This window comes from Mytilus edulis, chromosome 4 (genome assembly GCF_963676685.1).
Source record: "Mytilus edulis chromosome 4, xbMytEdul2.2, whole genome shotgun sequence".
Taxonomy (NCBI): domain Eukaryota; kingdom Metazoa; phylum Mollusca; class Bivalvia; order Mytilida; family Mytilidae; genus Mytilus; species Mytilus edulis.
The window spans coordinates 3,191,875-3,217,178 of NC_092347.1; the positions used below are offsets into that span (position 1 = coordinate 3,191,875).

The following is a 25,304-nucleotide window of genomic DNA, read 5'->3' on the forward strand; positions in this document are numbered from 1 at the left end:
TCTAACACCGCTATAACCATCAAATTAAAAGCAACAAAAATAACGATCGACTTTTTGAAAAGAGGGGGTGGGGGCGTAGGCAAAGAAAAGTGTTCTGACATTGGCATTACTTGAGAAAATATTTTCGGTGGAGTTATTTTAAAAAAAAAAATTTCAGCGCGAAAAAAATCTTTGTCTGGATGATCGAGAATAAACCTAGAGCAGCTAACTAAAATTTACTTTCATTTTCAATCGGAACTAGTCGGTATAGTCCGGCAATTTCCGGAGTTTTGACCACAATGCATTGGTAACGGAATACCCTTCAAAATGAGTGGCCGGTCATTCATAAGAAACACATCATATAAAGAAGAGACGGACAGCGATAGACCAACGCAACTTCACACTGGAACTCCTGTTTCGTACAGACAAGAAGCACACGACAGATGGTCGAATAATAGACCATCAGACGATCAGCCAGGTGAATGATGACCAAGGGAGATAAATCCCTACTTTCATTTTCACTTTCATCATAAATAATTTTGAGAAAAACGTACACAATAGACTAGTCCAAATAATTATGACGTCTGGCAAGGCTATTTTATTTTTTTCTGGGACGCCTTCCTACTTTTTTAGGAAGGCGTCCCAGAAAAAAATTAAAATAGCCTTGCCAGACGTCATAATTATTTTGGACTAACCATAGACCAAAAAGTCTACCCGTCAGTCATTGTATATACATAATAACCTATGATCATATCGTCATTTCTATTTTACTGATTGTTCCCCACTATCCAACACTATTAACAAGTCGAGCAGACATTTTGTCATTGAAAGTCAGAAAGATACAATGTTTGACGGGGTCCCCTTGACAGTCTTGACAGTTCTACAGTCCGACAGTTCAATAGTCTGACAGTCCTATAGTCAGACGATCCGATAGTCCCACATATTACCCTTCTGAAGCACCTGAGATCACCCCTAGTTTTTGGTAGGGTTCGTGTTGCTTATTCTTTGGTTTTCTATGTTGTGTCATGGGTGCTGTTGTTTGTCTGTTTGTCTTTTTCATTTTTAGCCATGGCGTTGTCAGTTTATTTTCGATTTATGAGTTTGACTATCCCTCTGGTATCTTTCGTCCCTCTTTTCTTAACAAATTTTTTTATATGCATTTTAAACTGTTGTTAATTTTTTGGTGGCAAGTATCAAATTGATAATTTTGGTCGTTTTCAACTGATTTTTATCGTTCTGTTTCACCATTGTTTATGGAAAATTTGGTATAGAAAAAACGTTTAACCCTGCGGTGGTTTTTGTTTGTTGCTACAAACACTTGTTTTCCGTTTATTGGTTTTCTTGTCTGAATTGTTCTACACAGGGCTCTTTTTTTATAGCTCACCTAACCTTAAAGATCATGTGACCTTTGCCATCACTGGTCGTCCGTTGTCCGTCTGTTGACATTTTACTTAAATATCTTCTCTTCTGAAACCACTGGGCCAATTTGAACCAAACTTGCATGTGTATGTCCCAAGTCAGGAGCCTGTAATTCAGTGGTTGTCGTTTGTTTATGTGTTACATTTTGATTTTTTTTTGGTTAATTTCTTGTACACAAATAAGGCCGTTAGTTTTCTCGTTTTAATTGTTTTACACTGTCATTTCAGGGCCTTTTATAGCTGACTATGTGTTATGGTCTTTGTTCATTGTCGAAAGGCGGTACGGTGACCTATAGTTGTTAATTTCTATGTCATTTTGGTCTCGTGTGGATAGTTGTCTCATTGGCTATCATGCCACATCTTCTTTTTTATATTGCCAGCAATGGTCCTTATGTGGTCCTCTTTCAGAATTGTGTCTGATGCCCTGATCCATAGTACAAGATGGCAGCCATAGCTGAACATAGTTAAACATTGGACCCTAAAGATCATTTTGTCTGAAACCACTGAGTTAATTTGGACCAAACTCAAGTAGAATGGTCCTTGGTGGTCCGCTTCTGAAAAATATGTCCGACATGACCAATCTCCGACCAAGATATCTGCCACAGCTAAACTTAGCTAAATATAGGATCCTATGGAAAATTCACATACAGATCCTCTTGTCTGGAACCAATGGGCCAATTTGGACAAAACTTTGGTTGAATGGTCCTTAGGTGGACCTTTCCAAAAATATTTCCACTGACATCCTCAACCTCAATAGCCACCACAATCAAACTTAGTTCACTTACATATATTATTGTCTAAAACAACTTAGCAAAATGGAACCATACTTGGCAGTAATTGCACTTGGGTGGTCCAGTTTCAGATACGAGTCCAATGATCCTGACTGCCTACCAAGATGGCTGCCACAGTAAACTAATTAGTAATATTGGACCCTTCAGTAAATAACATAAAGATTTTGTCGTCTGAAACTAAAGAGCCAATTTTAACTCTGGCTGCTTACAAATGATGTCTTAAACATCTAAGAAACAACCATCTTAAAAATGAAATAGTACAGCATTTGAAAAGGGGGTGGTCTCAACCCAGGACAAAAGGGGGGGGGGGGGTCTGACTATACATATATGTCCCCATTCAAATGCATTAATCGTCCAACCCCCTGAACCCTCCCTCTGGATCCGCTAAGACCATAACTGACTTATGGGGGCCCCCCAAAAAAACCCATACAAGTGACCGGAAGTCTTGAAGTCATGTTCAGCTTTTGCTCCAGTTGGAAGGTAGGACCTTTTCACTTTTAAATCAGTTCATGATACATTCATCATATATATACACAGTACTCAAATCCAGTACATGACTTCCGACTCACATACATATAAAGTAGAAATACCACTAAACTGTCGGACACCACTAAACTGTCGGACCATCGAACTGTCGGACTAGCGAAGCGTCGGACTATCACTGCGGCCCCATGTTTTACCTGTAGTCTGAGGTTTGACAGGATAGGAATCAACTGGTTTAACGAAGGATTTTCATGGTAGTATAATCGAGAATAAATTTCATTACAAAATAGCTTTTTCTCCCCTAGATTGGAACCCAGGAACATCCTCAATCTTAAGGCCTGTTGGTACGAATTTTCCCAATGTGCAGTTTTTCTCAGCATATTTTCTTCTCTTTGTTTCAAATTAGTATGCGCTGTTAATCTGCGTTGCAAGGTGTTGTAAATGTGTGTTTTGGTTATTTCCAAGTAAAGGAATATTGTTATTATTATATTAAGTTTATATAAGTTGTCAGAAGTTATTTCTAGTATTTAGTATATTGAATGAGTAATTAACGTACGTTTTACTTTATGTTATTAGCTGTATCGATAATGTCATATATAAATGGCGCAACTTTGTCATGCATTGTTCAGAACGTTACCGTTGGGTCAATATTTTAAGCGTGAACCCAAAAGTGTTCATTTATGAGTTCTTAACTGGAAGAATTGATATGTCTAGATTTGTTTATTTATGAGGTTGTATTATTATAAGCATTTTGAGTCGAGGACTCCTATATTTTATGTAAGCGTTTTACGTTGTTTTTCTTCCTGCTTAGAATATTTACTTCCGGTAATTTGAAATAAATACCAGTGCAACGTCACATTCGTCAGTCTTTGCTGTGTTTACTTTTGGCTTACAGCAAGGCTCATCCCGGGGGTTCCTAGAGGTAAGAAGCAGCGCATTAGCTGTATGCCTCGCATTTTATATTACAAGTAAGGGTTATAATTTAGAGGTAAGAAGCAGCGCAGATAGCTGTATGCCTTGCATATTTATTTATATTGTCAAGTTAATCCCGGTTGGTCCGTACGAAAATACAAGTAAAAGACTATTATTTAAGTAGCTCCGCCCGTATGTAAATTATATATATTATTGTTGGAATATTGTACTTGTATGGAAATATATCGGCTGTTTAATAAAAGTATCATTTTTACTATTGACTAGTTATTCACGCTTCCAATGATGAGAGAGAACAGACAACAGATTTGACGTCCGTATTTATTTATTACCCGTGCATTTACTAGTTTTATGAGATATTCGTATTTGCTGGCTTTATAACTAAATCAAAACATAACAAGAAGCAGAAATTACGACACAAGGCATAGTGTCTACCCACTGAGCTAAAGTAAAGAAGTACTTCATTAGCTCAACCGCTTACAATTGACTTAGTACATGTGTCTATCACATTTGCTAAGGGAATCAATCCCATCACCCTTCCCCCACCTCAATAACAATAATACTCAATAATGATGATATCTTATTTATGCCTAGGATAATCAATGATAGTAGAGCGCCATTATGTTTTTTGGTCTGTGCTTCCTTTCATTCGCCATTCCATCTGTCCCACTTCAGGTGTATTTAAATGAAGTGAGATCTAACTACTGACATCATTTGAATTGAGCTCCTCACCAAGTGTTCTAGCCAGGATTTGGAAAGGGCAGGGTGCTAGTCAGAAAAAGGGCAATTTTAAGCGTAAATGTCACTGAAAAAAGGCAATTATTTAAGCCTCATAATTAATTCGCACATAACTTTTATTATGCATTCTTGTAAATTCAAGTTTCAGTTAAAATGGAGTAATATATTTCAATACTTTTGGCACAATTTTATATGGTTGACTTCATAAATCAATGGTCATATGATGCTGAGACCCTTTTAAGAAGCTGTTTCCTACAAATTATATAGTCGCTGTTACAATACCAGTCTCACCAAGAGTGAAAACTGATATTGTGAATTATTTTATACTTAGTCGCACTTGATACATGTAGATCAGTTTTGGAAGTAAAGATGCAAAATATAATTTTCAAAATATTTATTTTTGAAGTGTATTCACGTGTAAATAATTGAAATTAATATTCTAATATGCATTTGCATTAAATTAATTTTATATTTAATCCTTTTACAAAAGAAACATAAATTTAAGGAATATATTGTAAACAGGTGATAAATAAGGGGAAATAACTCATTTTGTTGATATACACAAATTATGTATGACCTAAAGCTAAGGTAATAGGTGTTAATTAACAATGTGTTTGACACCAAAGCTGTCAGGAGAAGCCATGCACTTAATGGGTTACTTAATTTGACAGTTTGCACAGGTAGCTGAACTTCCTGTTCATGGAAGAATTGCGCATTTACCGGTATTTCAAAGGCAGAAATTTTTTCATCGATTAAAACGGAAGGGCGCCCGAGGGACAGCAGATAATAGGCATCCATGGGTGTCAATAAAAAAGGGCGGGCCCTGCACCCTGTTCAAACTTTGTAGCTAGAACACTGTCACCATAATGTTTTAGTAAATAAATCAATGAATGGGGAGACCCTATCTGTATACATTATAGAGACCCTATCTGTATACATTATAGAGACCCTATCTGTATACATTATTTAATTCAGAATCTGTCACATTTGGTGAACAGCACTCACTTTTGCATTGTTCATTGATATTTTCTTTCTAACATCAAAATTTTATAAGAATAACAGCTGGTAATTTATATGCGAAATATCAAATAATGTGTGGAATAATGAGCATGTGATACAACTATATAAAAACATAATGTAAGAGGTACAATACATTGGGAACATAAAAGTTACTGATACAAAACAATGACAGTACATGTGTAACCTACCAATATAAACACTTGAAAATAGAGAAACTATAATTTACAGTGACTATCCAATATCTTGTGTATTACCATAGATTAAACTTTTCCTTTGTTCTTATTCACTTATATTAAAAAGGAGTCTGAGGTTCTGCATTTTTTAACAATGTTTCACAGTAACAAAACAATTACATCAGAATCAAGCCAGCTGATAGTTTGGGAGTAGCCTTTCTTGTCAATTAAAACATGTTTTTTTGTATTGCAGATCAAGTTCAGACCTTTGCAGGATGGACCATAGGTATTTCAAGGTCAGTTAGTATATCTTTTTTAATAAACAAATTATTTGCTGTGCCATTCCAAATGTGCATATTCATGATATTGGAACACACAAATTAGACAAAACATAGATATTCAAGTGTTTTCTGAACTCAAATCAAACCATACATGTAAACTGAATCCTAAGAAAACTGTACACAAAGGTATTCAGGTGCAGTGTCGCATCCATCAGTAATCAAATGTCTGCTTACTGAATTCTGACCAGTATATACCACTCGTCTAAAAATCAACCCAACAATGTTTGGTTGATGTTTAGACGAGTTGTATATACATAATCTACACAGCCATGTATCACCATCATTGCTGGTGATCCGATGGATAAATCTGTTGTAGAGTTGTCACTGACTCAGACCAGTATATATATACATTGAACTTACACATACATGTATTAGCCATGTATGGAATTTTATGTCACATTTTTCCCTAGAATTAGAAATTCCAGCTGTCAAAGATTAGTTTTTATACGCCTGTCAACATTTTGTTATATGCCCCGTGGTATCTCAGAAATGATTTATGATTATTGCATAAAACCTCGCAGGCAAGACGACGGGCATATCATGCGCTCTTAGCGCAGCTGTTTATTTTTATATCTATCTCTCATTTCATTTTTACCTAAATTGTATCTGGGGTACAATGTGCATGTTTAATCAATAATGGGCAAATCCTCACAGTCTTTTTGGGTAAAGATTGCATGAATAAAAGCCCTATGGTACTGACTTGATATCTACATCTTCCATTGTTTATCACTATCTTTGGTATACACAAAATATAACTTGCATTGATCATAATATTCATATATTTTACATTCTATCATTAAACATTTGCAGAAATTAATCAATGAAATATATGTTCATATTCATTTCACACTTGTCAAGAAACGTACAAGGTGCAGGAATCTAGTATCTCTTCTAAAAATATCAATGATGTTATTGTCAAAGTTGTCTTTAAAAATTGGAGTTATCTTTCTTTGGCCAGAATTCTAGTTAGATTAAACAATTTCTTTATTTGAATCAACTACAACAATTGTTACCAATGTTTATGCAATAATTAACTCAACTCCCCTCTGATAAATTAAAGCAATCTTTACCCTTCAGTGCATACAAGCACTTGGATTGTTTAAATGTAAATTAATGTAAATATAGAAATTGAAAAGGTTGTAATAAGTGAAAATAATACATGTAATACCACTTGGTTAAAAGTTGGTGAGTTTTGCCATGATAAAATCTTGCAATCTGATATCAGATACATTCAGATCTATTTGCAGATTTTACTGTATTCACAATAACTAACTTCACATTTTTGTCTTTTCTTCCAAAATAGAAGTACATGTAATAAATACAATGCAATAAATTCTGATTTTACTGTAATTTTAATACAAAAAAAATATTCTGTATTTACTTAGTGCAAGGAATGATATTATTATTATAAAGATGATACATGAAGAATGTGGAAGCTCATTAATACTACATGTACTCCTAAAATATTATTTATTTGTAATTTGTGTAAATTTTGAATAAGCCATACACCCCATTTGTACACTGTTTATCAGGCCAGGTATTCCAGACTCTCATGTTTGCAATTTATTTTTTTCAGTGGAATATTAGCAGAACATATTTTGGCACATCCATGTATAGTTCTAAGGAGGCAATGTCAGGTAGGTGACTTATTTTTCAGAAAAAATACACTTTTTTAAGAAATCTCTAAGGATATTAGTTGCTTAGTTATTAGGTTTTTAATGATGTATTTGCAGGATAAAATGTCAAGAATGTACATGATGTATGTCTATGAGACCTTGAAAGCTGTTTTTTTTCTAGTCTTTTGTATAAAATAAAATTGAGAATGGAAATGGAAATGGGGAATGTGTCAAAGAGACAACAACCCAACTAAAGAGCAGAAAACACCCAAAGGCCACCACTGGGTCTTCAACACAGTAAGAAACTCCCTCACCTGGAGGCAGGCTCCAGCTGGTCCTTAAACAAAAACATGTACTATTTCACTAAAATCTAAAACTTATAAATGAATAACAGGTCCATAGATATAAGAGTATGGTATGAGGCCAAGGAGAAAACTCTCCATCTTAGTCACAATTAATAAAAGTAAACCATTATAAGTCAAAGTACGGTCTTCAACTGGGAGCCTTTGCTCACACCAAACAGCAAGCTATACAGGGCCCCAAAAATGACAAGGGTAAAACCTTTCAAATGGGGAAAACCAACAGTCTAATCTATGTAAAAACAAGAAAGGAGAAACATTTATGAACCACATTAACGAAAGACAACTACTGAACATCAGGTTTCTGACTTAGGACAGGTGCAAACAAATGCAGTCAGTTAAATGTTTCAATAGGTACCAACCATCACCCAACCTGAAACTATAGGATATTAACATCACAACATAGAAAGACACACTATAAAATATCAATTGAAATGGATTTAATCAATGTATATATTGCAAAATATACTCTAACATGTATCAAATTACTTCAACAAATAAGATACAATTGTATAAACTTGACAGCTTCTGAATATTTCAGGTACACCACACTGCAACATGGTATCACCTGACTCCATTTACTCTGTTACCTGTTATGTACAAGTTACAACAACAACAGGTAATGTAATGATAACTGCAATGGACGCCTGCAGTTTTTAGTGCCTGAAAGTAATTGATTCAATGTTTTTGAGAGAGAAAAAAAAATCAATTTCTATACAATTTAATTTTGGATGAAATGCGTCTTCTGATTGGCTGACGTTGTTTTGTTTATCAGCTCATAGACATAATTTCGTCATCAACGTTTTTTCATGGTTTACTCCGATTTAAAATGGAATTTAGAATTAAATTATAAGAAATAGCTGTAATATTTTTTCTGTCTATACGAAATAACATAAAAAATGTGGTGCACACTTTAAAATAACCCGCTCAGCGGGTTATTCAGTGTGCACCACATTTTTGATGTTATTTCTTTATAGACAGAAAAAATATTACGGTCATTCTTTAATTAATATTATAATTTGGCAACATCCTTTACATGAACAGGAATATTTATGTATCAACAACATTTAGCTTGTTTTTTTTGGGATACGATTGCTTTTAAGCAATCTGTAGACTTATACCATTGACTCAGAGCCATGCCCTCACGTCAACCATCTTATTCTAAACATCAAGGAACATCTCAGATTCTTGAGATACAGCCTTCAACACGAATTCTAAATCATCACCAGTAAATTACAAGTTCTAAATCATCACCAGATTCTTGAGATTGTCTTGCTTTAAATGGTATAAAAAACAAAAGGATTGCATTTAAACAACTGTCCTGTAATGTTCTTCTCATAATCTTCATGTTTCGATATTTCCCTTGACTTGTATGCATGCTTTTAACAATACGGAAAATCAGAATTAAGCAGTATTTATAATTAGTGTTTTTATAAATTTAGAAACACGTCAAAGGGAATTCCCAAGTTTTGATAACATGCGAGAGTTCTCTGAATTCAGATCGATAAATCTATTTTTGTCATATAAGAACTGAAGTGGAGTTTTCTTATATATGTCACCGTTATGAAACTGATATTTGATATTGTACTTCCATAAAGAAATGGAGGTCGTTTAATTTATATTTATATACGTCCTTGCTACAAATCACAAGTCTAGGGTTTGTTTAGATAAGTATGCGCATGCATATAGTTTTCTTGACTTGAAGGGGTATCAGATTGAATGGTTGCTCTGGATTCCCCACTCCATTGATTAATTTGAAACTTACGAGATCCTTTCTATGTCTGTTTGCTATTGAGGGTTATTGTTGTTGCATAATTTTAAATCATATGCATCATTTAAATTAAAATAAATGTAGTCCACAACGTAAAGGTGTAACTAGAACACCCCTTCAGCCAAAATACTATATTATCGCTTCGAGTTGTCTCCCTTCCGTAAGTAACTTTCGCCAAACGACGATACTTCGAAAAAAACAACTTGTTCTGTCGATAGACGTCGTATTATATTAAAACAGATCGCAATTTAAACAGAGGAATATGTATGGAAAGGAGTCATGCCCACTGACCCAAAGGAAATTAAATATTAAAAAAGTTAGGAATGGGGTTCCACCTAAAATTCACGTAGGAAAATAGGTGATAAGGTACAAAGTGAAATACCTTCTCTCACTCTCAGTGACTGCTGGGGAAAGTAAACTTGGAATTGATAGTACAAAAATAAAAAACAATAAGTACATTGTTCATACAGTTGTATCGAGGATTGGCTATTTTTAAAGTTGAATAACTATTCAGATTAGGTAAATTACATTTTACGAGCATTTTACACGCGCAGTTGAATTATTTTTGGAAATAATACTGAAACATGTATCAATGTAAACAATGGCAATCATATCCCTCAGAGCAATCTACTCTTTGATAAAATCTATATAGTTGAAATTTTATGATTTAAGGTAAATTTATGTGATAGTTTGATAAACCACTTCAGAACTGTTTAATGCATTAAATACTTTATAATTTCTATTTGTAGGGTATGTCAGCATTATGGAAAGGTATATCTAGTGCATTTGTTTGCCAAGGAGTTCAAATGGTCAGTGAAACACTCATTAGTGAGATTACACCCCTTCCTAAGTAAGTACATGTAATATATATATAGTACATGGATATAGGAAGATGTATGAGTGCCAATGAGACAACTCTCCATCCAAGTAACAATTTATAAAAGAAAACCATCATAGGTCAAGATACAGCCTTCAACACGAAGCTTTGGCTCACACCGAACAGCAAGCTATAAACATGATAAAGGGCCCCAAAAGTTATATAAACAGTATATTTGTACGTCAAGGAGTTCACTATTTAATTGTTTAACATTTGTCATGCCCTGGCCTTTTACAGCTTACTATAAGTTATCAGTATTTTGCATATTGTCAAAAAAAAATAACCAAAAGATATCTATAGGGTAAAATATACTGGTAGTCTTCACCATAAGACAGGTGTCTTTACTTAACGTCAAGTTCTAAATCATCACCATTAAATTACATGTTCTAAATCATCACCAGTAAATTACATGTTCTAAATCATCACCAGTAAATTACATGTTCTAAATCATCACCAGTAAATTACATGTTCTAAATCATCACCAGTAAATTACAAGTTCTAAATCATCACCAGTAAATTACATGTTCTAAATCATCACCAGTAAATTACAAGTTCTAAATCATCACCAGTAAATTACATGTTCTAAATCATCACCAGTAAATTACATGTTCTAAATCATCACCAGTAAATTACATGTTCTAAATCATCACCAGTAAATTACATGTTCTAAATCATCACCAGTAAATTACAAGTGTTTTTTACCATTATATTTGACAGCTAGAAAATATGGTTTATTGACAGGTTAATATGTATGATTTATTGACAAGATTTATCTTTTTTCAACTTTTAACTTCAAACATTAAAACTCATTTTCAAACATGTTAATTTCAGTAATTTCATTCACACTTTAATACAAAAAAAGCTGAAAACCTATAATAGATCTATATAAGAAAGCTGACAAACTATCATAGATCTCTATAAGAAAGCTGACAAACTATAATAGATCTCTATAAGAAAGCTGAAAAACTATAATAGATCTCTATAAGAAAGCTGACAAACTATAATAGATCTATATAAAAAAGCGACAAACTATAATAGATCTCTATAAGAAAGCTGACAAACTATAATAGATCTCTATAAGAAAGCTGACAAACTATAATAGATCTCTATAAAAAAGCTGACAAACTATAATAGATCTCTATAAGAAAGCTGACAAACTATAATAGATCTCTATAAGAAAGCTGACAAACTATAATAGATCTATATAAGAAAGCTGACAAACTATAATAGATCTCTATAAAAAAAGCTGACAAACTATAATAGATCTCTATAAGAATGCTGACAAATTATAATAGATCTATATAAGAAAGCTGACAAACTATAATAGATCTCTATAAGAAAGCTGACAAACTATAATAGATCTCTATAAGAAAGCTGACAAACTATAATAGATCTTTATAAGAAAGCTGACAAACTATAATAGATCTCTATAAGAAAGCTGAAAAACTATAATAGATCTCTATAAGAAAGCTGACAAACTATAATAGATCTATATAAAAAAGCGACAAACTATAATAGATCTCTATAAGAAAGCTGACAAACTATAATAGATCTATATAAGAAAGCTGACAAACTATAATAGATCTCTATAAAAAAGCTGACAAACTATAATAGATCTCTATAAAAAAGCTGACAAACTATAATAGATCTCTATAAGAAAGCTGACAAACTATAATAGATCTCTATAAGAAAGCTGACAAACTATAATAGATCTCTATAAGAAAGCTGACAAACTATAATAGATCTATATAAGAATGCTGACAAACTATAATAGATCTATATAAAAAAGCGACAAACTATAATAGATCTATATAAAAAAGCGACAAACTATAATAGATCTATATAAAAATGCTGACAAACTATAATAGATCTATATAAGAATGCATTATGTTTGACAGTAATGACTTGTTATCATATACTGTAAAGTCACTTATAATTGCTTGCATTAATTATTGCGATTTTGTCATTTTGGACCAAAATGCAATTTTAATTTTTGTGATATTGTGTTCAATTCATATAATAAAATTTCAAAATGAGAGTTTAATTTTATTTCGATTATAACCCTGTCAGATTTTTCGCAATAATAAAAACATGTCAATAATTTCTGAATTTACAGTACTGTTGATTCATTAAAATTCATTGGATGCCATTTTTTCTGGATTTTGTGAGTATTGGTAACCATGGTAACCAATGAAATTTGAATGTTCATCGAATTTCTAGTTTTCTTAAGGCTTGTCTATCATGTAAATGCAGACTTGTGCTAAACAATAAAATTAAATATCCTCAAAAATGTAAGTTTACCTATGTCCACAAAAACTAGTAGCTAAGAAAATAAATGAATTGAAAATAATGTAAAAGTCTAGATATTTTATTTTTACAGAGAAATAAGCAGACACCATACAGTAAAGAAACATGTGCAACATTTACTTCTAAAAGGGTAGATATACTAATTAGTTACTGATTTCATACTTTTGTTATATTATATTCAAGCTGATGTCATACTTGTATATTATATTCAAGCTGATGTCATACTTGTATATTATATTCAAGCTGATGTCATACTTGTATATTCTGATATTATATTCAAGCTGATGTCATACTTGTATATTATATTCAAGCTATCAGTGTATTATTTGATGTTATCATATACTTAGCATTGATATGATAGCTTTTGTATATGTGTAATGAGCGGAAGTACACAAGTCATAATTTCCCACCCGGGCTGATAACCCATTACAGGTGCATCTCATGCACAAAACCCATAATAGTGCCTCTCATGCAAGTTACTTCCGGTGTTTCTGGTATTGGTTGTTTACTTTTCCATTGTGACGTCAGATATTTTTTATGACGACGTCAAAATTTACGGGAACTTTTGTGGGAATAGTTTAGTACTTGCTAACAAATCATGCAAATGCCATTGACAATTATGAATCATTTTATAGTACAACAAACATAGAGTAATAATGATCATAAAACTCTTTCAAAATTTTCAATGTTTCAAAATGCCTCTATAGGAAATGTTACCATAAATATATATGAAGGTAGTGATGCTGTTGTTGGACAATTATAGTATATTTGATTCATAATTTAACTTCTTTATAAATTTTTTGACTGTTTTAGTTATTGCATTTGTTTATTTGCCTTACAAAACTATTGTCGGAAGTATATGATAAAGCGATTAATACATGGCCTTTTTCATATCAGCCTGGGTATCATCCATCGACTCATATCAGCACTTCGACTCCGTCTCGGGCTGATATGGGGGTCTCGGGATGATACCCAGGCTGATATGGAAAAGGCCATGTATTAATCTCTATTTATTTGTTAGTGTTGTGTATGTAGCAATAACATTTAGAATAGAAATGGGGAATGTGACAAAGAGACAACAATCCAACCAAAGACCAGAAAACAGCCAAAGGCTACCAATGGTTCTGAAATACAGCGACAAAATTCCACATCTGTAAGGGGCGATTCAGATGGTCCCTAAACAAAATGTATTCTAGTGTGATTTTTATGCCCCACCTACGATAGTAGAGGGGCATTATGTTTTCTGGTCAGTGCCTCCGTTTGTCTGTGCGTCCGTCCGTCCATTCGTCCCACTTCAGGTTAAAGTTTTTGGTCGAGGTAGTTTTTGATGAAGCTGAAGTCCAATCAACTTGAAACTTAGTACACATGTTCCTTATGATATGATCTTTCTTATTTTAAAACAAAATTAAACTTTTGACCCCATTTTCATGGTCCACTGAACATAGAAATTAAAAGTGCGAGTTTCAGGTTAAAGTTTTTGGTCAAGGTAGTTTTTGATGAAGCTGAAGTCAAATCAACTTGAAACTTAGTATACATGTTCCTTATGATATGATCTTTCTTATTTTAAAACAAAATTAAACTTTTGAACCCATTTTCATGGTCCACTGAACATAGAAATTAAAAGTGCGAGTTTCAGGTTAAAGTTTTTGGTCAAGGTAGTTTTTGATGAAGCTGAAGTCCAATCAACTTGAAACTTAGTACACATGTTCCCTTTTGGTTGATCTTTTTACTTTTAAGGCCAAATTAGATTTTTTACCCAATTTCACGGTCCATTGAACATGGAAAATGATAATGCGAGTGGGGCATCCGTGTACTTTGGACACATTCTTGTTCAAAATGAACATATCCTTTACATATCTCTTGCTATGGGAGTTAAGATAGTTTACTGAATCATATTACCTCGTCTGTTTAAGTGATATATTTTCTGACATTTACAATAGTATACTTCTTAGATGTGTAAGGATTCATGTTAACTTTGATAGGTTACATATGATAGGGATAAGGGCTGTTACTATAAAGTGCAATCAGGATGGCCTTGAGAAAGGAAAAATGTGGAAGAGGAATGCCTAAATTTACATATAATCACAAAGACCAAGTAGAAAGTAGCTAGAGTGGGAAAAAATGGAATTCAATATATTTTTTCATTCTCATCCATTATAAAAACATTTCTAGATTTTCAACTTTTTTTTAATATTAGACAATGTTAGATGTCAGAGCTCTGTCTCTCTCACACTTCTGATTTGATTTTTTTTTTTTTTTTTTAACTATTTACAGTAGCAAATGGCGGTAATAGCCAAACTCTCTTTTCTTGGCCTTAAATGGCGGTAATAGCCAAACTCTCTTTTCTTGGCTCTAGAAAGCAGGTCAGGGTTAGACTCTAGGAATGATTTTATAATAATAAAGCCTATAATGCTGTTTGATATTTGTTGCATTCTTTTACATGCTCAGTTTGATGATATGACAAAGACTGCAAGAACATTGAGTTGTTCCCCTTTACTTAGAATAATACACATTACTATTTCAGTTTAGCCTTTGTAGTAACTACACCGTTTTTAGTATCTAGTCTTGTGGAAACAGTTCAGGTAAGTTTACAGTATACCTGTGGTCTGTCAGTATACCTGTGGTCTGTCACAAATTGAAACGTAAGGTCACTATGTCATATTAAACATGTTAAAAGTTTCAAAATGGAAAATTATAAATAAGATTCAGACATAATTCATTTCAAATAATCTCAAACAGACATTACTTGGAATCTAGGAAGATAATTAATGGTAACTGTTTCATTAACTGCATAATGTTTTGTAATTATGTTTTTGCAAAGATAGAAATAAGACCAAGACCGATCAGTCATAGTCCTGTTCTTCTTGCTCTAGACTTATACATGTGGGTGTACATCAAGTGCTTTAATTTTACATAAATAAAAAAAATAACACTAGGAATATTATTTAAATAAATTGGTTGCCACCTTCAGATTTTTCCATTGTTGTGTAAAACTCTATATATTAAATGTAGATTTAATTACACCCTACTACATTTGTACTATACAGAATCTAAGTTACACTTTGTCTTTATGAACTACTTTTGTACTACAGTACTATTTTCGCGAAAGCCATCCCAAACTCCATACACCGAGTTTTTTCTGGTGTGACACCAGGAAACTCCCACATCACTCCCTAAATTCTCGGAGAAATTTGGGAGTATTCCCTCCGACTTCAGTGTAAATCCGTTACCTTTTGTTTATTGTATTAGCGACATTTCTCCCAGTCTGGAGTGACGCGGTGTCACACCAGGTAATTAATTGCCCTAATCCTTCTGATCTATGCCGGCACGCGACAGTCAAGGTATGCGAGATTTCTAATGTAATTAAACAATTGTATTTCCTGTCTATTGATTATCAGTTTATATCTGATTGCTTGAAACAAATGAAAGATTAAAATAAAAATCAAAACGTTGTTGTTAATTCTTTTAATTACTCTGTACATTTAAATCAATTTTTAAAAACAACTATATTTGATTTTGACTTCCGTTTTTTATCAGTAAATAAATATTTAATTTACTAAAAAAGATATAATTGTGTAACAATAAACGGAGACTAACGCTGAATAAATTAGGGTAGTTTAAAGAAAAGTGACACGTCTCAAAGTTTTTTATACAAGTAAAAAAGAAGATATTATTCACTATCTGTTATGCTGATAAGTCTACGCCATTTCCATTTTACGATTACAAAATAAAAGTTTTAAAAAGCAAAAGGTTGTTGTTAATGCTTTCAATTGCATTAAAGTTTTATAAAAAAAAATCTATACTTGATTATGACCTCAGGGTTTTTTTTATCGGTAATTTATATAACTTACGAAAAGAGACATACTTGCGTGAAAATAAACGGAAATTAACGCTGAAGGTATAAAATGTGAGAAAGAAAGAAAATTACGTTTCTTAAAACTTGTACATGCAAGAAAAAAAGAAAATACTTTTCACCATTCCTTATGCTTAATAAGTCTACGGCATTTTCTCTTCACGATTTGTTAGCATTACTTTAGGATAAATAATACAGTTCAGCTACAACAGGAATACTTCTATAGCTGCATCAACTCGTCGTTGCATAATATTCATTTACGCACATTGAATGTAAACTTTTGTGTTGTATTTAGAACAGTGATCTTTAAATATTTTCAAAGCAATTAATTGCAGTGGGAAGACGATACGAATCTCAGTGATCAACAGTGCGGAGTTGAACTTGAAGTTGACTTTGCTCACAATATTGAATGCTAAAAATAGTGACATCAATTTTGTCCACGAGATTTTTATTTGGCGGGAAATAGTATCATGTAACAGTAAACTCAGGTGACCTTTCTGGATAACCGTGGGAAAATTCATTCAAGGTTTAAACTTGCTTTGTAATGATTGACATAAATTTGTGGGCTCTAGAAGGTACTTTTACAATTGATTAAACGGATTCTAAATTGTATTCCTTTTCTGAATTAACCAACATCAGCCTTATATTTTTATGTTTCTCAGTCAACAGAGGACATAAAACCGGACATTATTTATACGTCCATAGTCAACACTATATATTAATGGTAGATGAAAACAGGATGCATGTCGTTCAGTTCCTGATGGGCGTTGGTAGAGATCCTCTGTGAAAATTTGCCGATCGTAAAAATCTGATCCACATTTTTTTTTACATATTTCTTTCTTGTAGAACCCGATATAATTTCATTTATAAAATATTCTATTTTATAATTGTTGAAACACTTCTTTTTATATTTCGCCGAGGACTTTTAACGAGCAGTAAAATACAGATTGCGCCAATCCAATTTTATTTTAAATAATTAAAGATCAATAACAGATCATAACGGATAAAAATACATGATTTTTTTTCTCCATATAATTAAATATTTAAAGGTTGTGATTATTGTGTTGTATCTGGGTGGCGAATGTATCTCAGTATTTATGAATATAGGGCTGCCACATTGCATACAAAACTATTTGTCACTTTACAGTTTCTTTTTTAAATTCAAATATTTCTAGTCGGTAATCTACCTAGGTAGTGAAACATAATATTTTACATTTCAAAATAAATTGAAAGTAACAGAGTTCACTTGTTGATCCGATAAATTAACTCTTGGGTTTAATTTAGATTGGACATATTACCGTAAAAAACATCATTTTGTTTTAAGCCAGTTGATATTAATTATATAATATTGAACTATTAATGAACCGAGTATTGCTCACTGACTAGGTCATAAAAGGTTCTAATTGTGGTAAAATTGTCTTTGTTGAAAAAACTAAAATTATGACCTGATCGGACTATAATGAAAATACAAAATAAGTGTTTTATTCGTATTTTTATAGTTTGTACGTTGTATGTCATATGACAATGACATGGGCATATACAGCTGATTTACATACAAGAATAATTATCTTATTTTAAATTAAAATGTCACACTTTTATCTGACAATGAAAGGACATTTAAATAACGTATTTTAAAGCACACAGGTGCAATCAAGATCGATTAAATGTACAAAGGTAATAAATCTGGCTAATCCGATGATGTTGTCACGCGTCATTTATTTTCAGTACATCCGATGGGCAATAAACCAATAAACAGCCACGCGGTGTTGGGAGAGAATCTTTGAAGGAAATTGGGAGTATAATCCGTGATTCGCGGAGTCACACCGCTACACTCGGAAATCGGTGATTAGAGTTATCGATTACATACTCTCTGGGCGTACTGTATACAGAATCTAAGTTACACTTTGTCTTTATGAACTACATTTGTACTATACAGAATCTAAGTTACTACTACATTTGTACTATACAGAATCTAAGTTACCACTACATTTGTACTATACAGAATCTAAGTTACTACTACATTTGTACTATACAGAATCTAAGTTACTACTACATTTGTACTATACAGAATCTAAGTTACACTTTGTCTTTATGAACTATCCTCTAAATCAAAATTGCTTTTGTTGCAATAGTAAGATTAAAAAAGAGCGTAAAGAGTTTTCTTGCCAAAGGTTGTCCTTTCAGTGTGTTAAACACCCAACAATCAACTAATCAAAACAATGTGACATAAATAGGCCTTTTAGTTTAAAAACTTACAATTATATGCATTATTATATATTTATACTTTCCAATGTTTTACTTGAAAACTTCCATGTAGTTTTCATAAAAAACATCACATTATCTTGAACATCAAACTCTAAAGCTTTATTGAAGTTTATTATGCAGTGTAGATCAAGTTCAAAAACAATGGTACAATCTGTTTCACTGATGATTTATGGTTGATATTTTGTCAAACACTCAAATTGTTTTCTAATGAGAGACTGAACATGTCTTGTTATTGTGACATGGTAACAGGTTGTAAACCTCACCCAGGCATACACGGCACATAGTCATCAATATTATGATGGATGATGGAGTGCGGAAACTGAAAGATGAGGAGAACAGAAATAAAATAAGAAAGAAAAAAATTTGCCATAAAATGTGTTAGACAAAAGGGCTATAAACCTCTTCATAAGACAAGTGAACAAAAACTAAGGATAGGTTTATTTTTTGCATAGATTTAGAAACATGAATATAGACACTTGTATATGATTTGAAAATTCAGTACTATAAGTTCATTATTTTTCATAATTATAAATTAAAATGTTCAACGAAATACATATTTTTTTATACAGACTTGTGCATGAAATCAAATATCCACAATAACATAAGTTTCATTCCATCCACGAAAATAATTGAACACATTATGTTCAAATTACTATCTATATTTCAGTCTGATGTATCAAGTGAAAGACCAGGAGTATTTAATTGTGTGACGGAAGGTGTCACTAGACTGATGGGGATGGGGTCAACACAGTTTACAAAGTTAATACCAATCTGGAGGTTACTCTTACCAACGGGATTAGTGGGATTATCTCGTTACATCATCATGCAAATGGCCAGATATACAGTTATAACAACTATACAGCAAGAGGAACAAGAAAAAAGGGTCAGTATGCTCTTATCATATGTAATAGTACTACATTTTATTGTAATATTTGTAATTGACTGATTGGTTTTTGGTTGATAAACGTCCAGGGGTACACATATTCATACATTCCCCATTTCCATTTTCAATTTTATTGTCAGGACGATTTTGTAATTAAAGATTCAAGCTATTTTCACACTCACTGATGAAAAAGAAATATGGTTGACAGAATTTTTTTTGCTATGTTACAGAAAGGAAGAAGAAATGATAAGCTGATTATTTTGAAAATATGACAAAATTATTAAAGGAATGAATGTAATATTTTTTCTGTCTATGAAGAAATAACATAAAACATTTGGTGCACATTGAATAACGCGCGTAGCGGGTTATTTAACAGTGTGCACCATATTTTTTATGTTATTTCGAATAGACAGAAAAAAGATTAGTCATTTCTTATAATTTAATTCTAAGTTCCATTTTAAACCGTAGAAAAGCATGAAAAAATGTTGACTTAATTATGTGTATGGGCTGATAACAAAATAACGTCAGCCAATCAGAAGACGTGTTACATCAAAAATTAAATTATTTGATCATGGACAACAATTTTCTGTTAGATGTCTTATGTCATAGAGGATTTTTAAACAAAACCGCATTATGTCCTGAAAACAAAACTGTAACTTCAAATCAAAAGCATTGGAAGCATTTTTGGGATGAAAATAACAGATTTACTGCTGAAATCTTTATTAGAATAGTGGAGTGTATATCACCCGTGTTGGCAGTGGCAAAGTGTTTATTGAGAAAATCAGGAAAATGCCTATAAAACTGACTGATATTATATGCATAATTATATAACAATAATTAACAATTTGAAATTAAAATGCAAATTGATTAAATTGAAACAGTGCCAATTCAATTTGGCCTTATTTTTACACAAACATGGAAAAAATGAGCTGAGAAAGCAATACATAAAAATGTAATAATTAAAGTAAATAATTAAAAAACATGAATTATCTTTTGATGGATGATTATTTTATGAAAAAAATATGATTTCAAATTATTGATACCAAGACAATCATGTATAAAGTTTCTCTGAGAAAAACTGGTAAACTCAAAAGTTTTTTTCAAAATTATTTAATTTCAGTCCAATTTTTTAATGCTTAGAACAGTAAATAAAGTTCTGCATGTTAAAACCTGGGATTGTCTGTTTATAAACTTTAATCTTACCCTGATGAAGTCGAAAGCAGCTAGACTTTGATGTGCTGTTTCAAACATGGTCAGCAGTGGTGTCAAAACTGTATTTGTGATTAGGCCTGGTAAAGAGAAACTTCTGCTTGTACTTCAATGACATTTGGTATGCAGTTGTATTAGCTTTGGCACATCTCATTTCCATTGAGATCACTTGCATCCCCCATCAGTCATGGTCTATTGACTTTGAAAGTTTTGCTTAGTTTGCATTTTAAAGTTCGTGATTATGTTAGTTTAGGGAAAACATTAGTGGTAGGTCAATATTGAGTTGATTGTACTGGTTAACAGTTGTTAGATCTGCTAGGCTGTCAGTTCCTGCTTTACAAAACTTGAGATTTGTATTATCCCCACCTGAGCATGACGTTTTTATTACATATATCTTATCTTCTGTAGTAAGGAACAATTTGATATTTGTTCTAGAACCTTATAATGTTGATTTACAGATCAGCCTGACAGTAACTTCATTTTCTATTATACTTAACATTTTATCATATCTACTGAGCATATATATTTCTTATTATGAGTAAAGGGTATATTTTAAATGACATCACATGACACATGCAGTCTATTGTTTATTTATTTTTTGAATGTCAAGGTCTTTTTAAGTGATTGTCACTTCAATCTCAACTTTGAGATTCATTAGAAGTGTTAGTTTTTTACACCTTTGTTCAAGTCTATCACATAAACTGTTTCCTAATTACTTTAGTGAATGTCAAGATTCTGTTGCACTCATCTTTGACTGTTATATTGATCAGTTTGTATATATCCTCTAGCCTTGGTAGGGTTTACTACAGCTTGGTTTGACTGTTATATTGATCAGTTTGTATATATCCTCTAGCCTTGGTAGGGTTTACTTCAGCTTGGTTTTACTGTTATATTGATCAGTTTGTATATATCCTCTAGCCTTGGTAGGGTTTACTTCAGCTTGGTTTGACTGTTATATTGATCAGTTTGTATATATCCTCTAGCCTTGGTAGGGTTTACTACAGCTTGGTTTGACTGTTATATTGATCAGATTGTATATATCCTCTAGCCTTGGTAGGGTTTACTTCAGCTTGGTTTGACTGTTATATTGATCAGTTTGTATATATCCTCTAGCCTTGGTAGGGTTAACTTCAGCTTGGTTTGACTGTTATATTGATCAGTTTGTATATATCCTCTAGCCTTGGTAGGGTTTACTACAGCTTGGTTTGACTGTTATATTGATCAGATTGTATATATCCTCTAGCCTTGGTAGGGTTTACTTCAGCTTGGTTTGACTGTTATATTGATCAGTTTGTATATATCCTCTAGCCTTGGTAGGGTTTACTACAGCTTGGTTTGACTGTTATATTGATCAGATTGTATATATCCTCTAGTCTTGGTAGGGTTTACTACAGCTTGGTTTGACTGTTATATTGATCAGTTTGTATATATCCTCTAGCCTTGGTAGGGTTTACTACAGCTTGGTTTCAATGTTATATTGATCAGTTTGTATATATCCCCTAGCCTTGGTAGGGTTTACTTCAGCTTGGTTTGACTGTTATATTGATCAGTTTGTATATATCCTCTAGCCTTGGTAGGGTTTACTTCAGCTTGGTTTGACTGTTATATTGATCAGTTTGTATATATCCTCTAGCCTTGGTAGGGTTTACTTCAGCTTGGTTTGACTGTTATATTGATCAGTTTGTATATATCCTCTAACCTTGGTAGGGTTTACTACAGCTTGGTTTGACTGTTATATTGATCAGTTTGTATATATCCTCTAGCCTTGGTAGGGTCTACTACAGCTTGGTTTGACTGTTATATTGATCAGTTTGTATATATCCTCTAGCCTTGGTAGGGTTTACTACAGCTTGGTTTGACTGTTACATTGATCAGTTTGTATATATCCTCTAGCCTTGGTAGGGTTTACTTCAGCTTGGTTTGACTGTTATATTGATCAGTTTGTATATATCCTCTAGCCTTGGTAGGGGTTACTACAGCTTGGTTTGACTGTTATATTCATCTGTTTGTATATATCCTCTAGCCTTGGTAGGGTCTACTACAGCTTGGTTTGACTGTTACATTGATCAGTTTGTATATCTCCTCTAGCCTTGGTAGGGTTTACTTCAGCTTGGTTTGACTGTTATATTGATCAGTTTGTATATATCCTCTAGCCTTGGTAGGGTTTACTACTGCTTGGTTTGACTGTTATATTCATCAGTTTGTATATATCCTCTAGCCTTGGTAGGATTTACTTCAGCTTAGTTTGACTGTTATATTGATCAGTGTGTTTATATCCTCTAGCCTTGGTAGGGTTTACTACAGCTTGGTTTGACTGTTACATTGATCAGTTTGTATATATCCTCTAGCCTTGGTAGGGTTTACTTCAGCTTGGTTTTACTGTTACATTGATCAGTTTGTATATATCCTCTAGCCTTGGTAGGGTTTACTACAGCTTGGTTTGACTGTTATATTGATCAGTTTGTATATATCCTCTAGCCTTGGTAGGGTTTACTACAGCTTGGTTTGACTGTTATATTGATCAGTTTGTATATATCCTCTAGCCTTGGTAGGGTTTACTTCAGCTTGGTTTGACTGTTATATTGATCAGTTTGTATATATCCTCTAGCCTTGGTAGGGTTTACTACAGCTTGGTGTGACTGTTATATTGATCAGTTTGTATATATCCTCTAGCCTTGGTAGGGTTTACTTCAGCTTGGTTTGACTGTTATATTGATCAGTTTGTATATATCCTCTAGCCTTGGTAGGGTTTACTTCAGCTTGGTTTGACTGTTATATTGATCAGTTTGTATATATCCTCTAGCCTTGGTAGGGTTTATTACAGCTTGGTTTGACTGTTATATTGATCAGTTTGTATATATCCTCTAGCCTTGGTAGGGTTAACTTCAGCTTGGTTTGACTGTTATATTGATCAGTTTGTATATATCCTCTAGCCTTGGTAGGGTTTACTACAGCTTGGTTTGACTGTTATATTGATCAGTTTGTATATATCCTCTAGCCTTGGTAGGGTTTACTTCAGCTTGGTTTGACTGTTATATTGATCAGTTTGTATATATCATCTAGCCTTGGTAGGGTTTACTTCATCTTGGTTTGACTGTTATATTGATCAGTTTGTATATATCCTCTAGCCTTGGTAGGGTTTACTTCAGCTTGGTTTGACTGTTATATTGATCAGTTTGTATATATCCTCTAGCCTTGGTAGGGTTTACTTCAGCTTGATTTGACTGTTATATTGATCAGTGTGTTTATATCCTCTAGCCTTGGTAGGGTTTACTTCAGCTTGGTTTGACTGTTATATTGATCAGTTTGTATATATCCTCTAGCCTTGGTAGGGTTTACTACAGCTTGGTTTGACTGTTATTTTGATCAGTTTGTATATATCCTCTAGCCTTGGTAGGGTTTACTTCAGCTTGGTTTGACTGTTATATTGATCAGTTTGTATATATCCTCTAGCCTTGGTAGGGTTTACTACAGCTTGGTTTGACTGTTATATTGATCAGTTTGTATATATCCTCTAGCCTTGGTAGGGTTTACTACAGCTTGGTTTGACTGTTATATTGATCAGTTTATATATATCCTCTAGCCTTGGTAGGGTTTACTTCAGCTTGGTTTGACTGTTATATTGATCAGTGTGTTTATATCCTCTAGCCTTGGTAGGGTTTACTTCAGCTTGGTTTGACTGTTATATAGATCAGTTTGTATATATCCTCTAGCCTTGGTAGGGTTTACTACAGCTTGGTTTGACTGTTATATTGATCAGTTTGTATATATCCTCTAGCCTTGGTAGGGTTTACTTCAGCTTGGTTTGACTGTTATATTGATCAGTTTGTATATATCCTCTAGCCTTGGTAGGGTTTACTTCAGCTTGGTTTGACTGTTATATTGATCAGTTTGTATATATCCTCTAGCCTTGGTAGGGTTTACTTCAGCTTGATTTGACTGTTATATTGATCAGTGTGTTTATATCCTCTAGCCTTGGTAGGGTTTACTTCAGCTTGGTTTGACTGTTATATTGATCAGTTTGTATATATCCTCTAGCCTTGGTAGGGTTTACTACAGCTTGGTTTGACTGTTATTTTGATCAGTTTGTATATATCCTCTATCCTTGGTAGGGTTTACTTCAGCTTGGTTTGACTGTTATATTGATCAGTTTGTATATATCCTCTAGCCTTGGTAGGGTTTTCTTCAGCTTGGTTTGACGGTTATATTGATCAGTGTGTTTATATCCTCTAGCCTTGGTAGGGTTTACTTCAGCTTGGTTTGACTGTTATATAGATCAGTTTGTATATAT

The 25,304-nt window shown here is 33.0% G+C and overlaps 1 protein-coding gene across 1 annotated transcript in view; it reads left to right on the forward strand.

The window, feature by feature from the left end:
- Positions 1–258: 258 nt before the first annotated feature.
- LOC139521649 (mitochondrial outer membrane protein SLC25A46-like) overlaps positions 259–25,304 on the forward strand; it is a 32,354-nt gene continuing 7,308 nt past the window's right edge. Inside the window, exons 1-8 of the mRNA XM_071315134.1 lie at positions 259–457; positions 5,786–5,828; positions 7,450–7,510; positions 8,390–8,467; positions 10,369–10,469; positions 12,877–12,933; positions 15,328–15,385; positions 19,589–19,804. Coding sequence (XP_071171235.1) covers positions 307–457; positions 5,786–5,828; positions 7,450–7,510; positions 8,390–8,467; positions 10,369–10,469; positions 12,877–12,933; positions 15,328–15,385; positions 19,589–19,804 — 765 coding nt within the window. The 5' untranslated portion in view covers positions 259–306. The remainder of the gene's footprint in view (positions 458–5,785; positions 5,829–7,449; positions 7,511–8,389; positions 8,468–10,368; positions 10,470–12,876; positions 12,934–15,327; positions 15,386–19,588; positions 19,805–25,304) is intronic.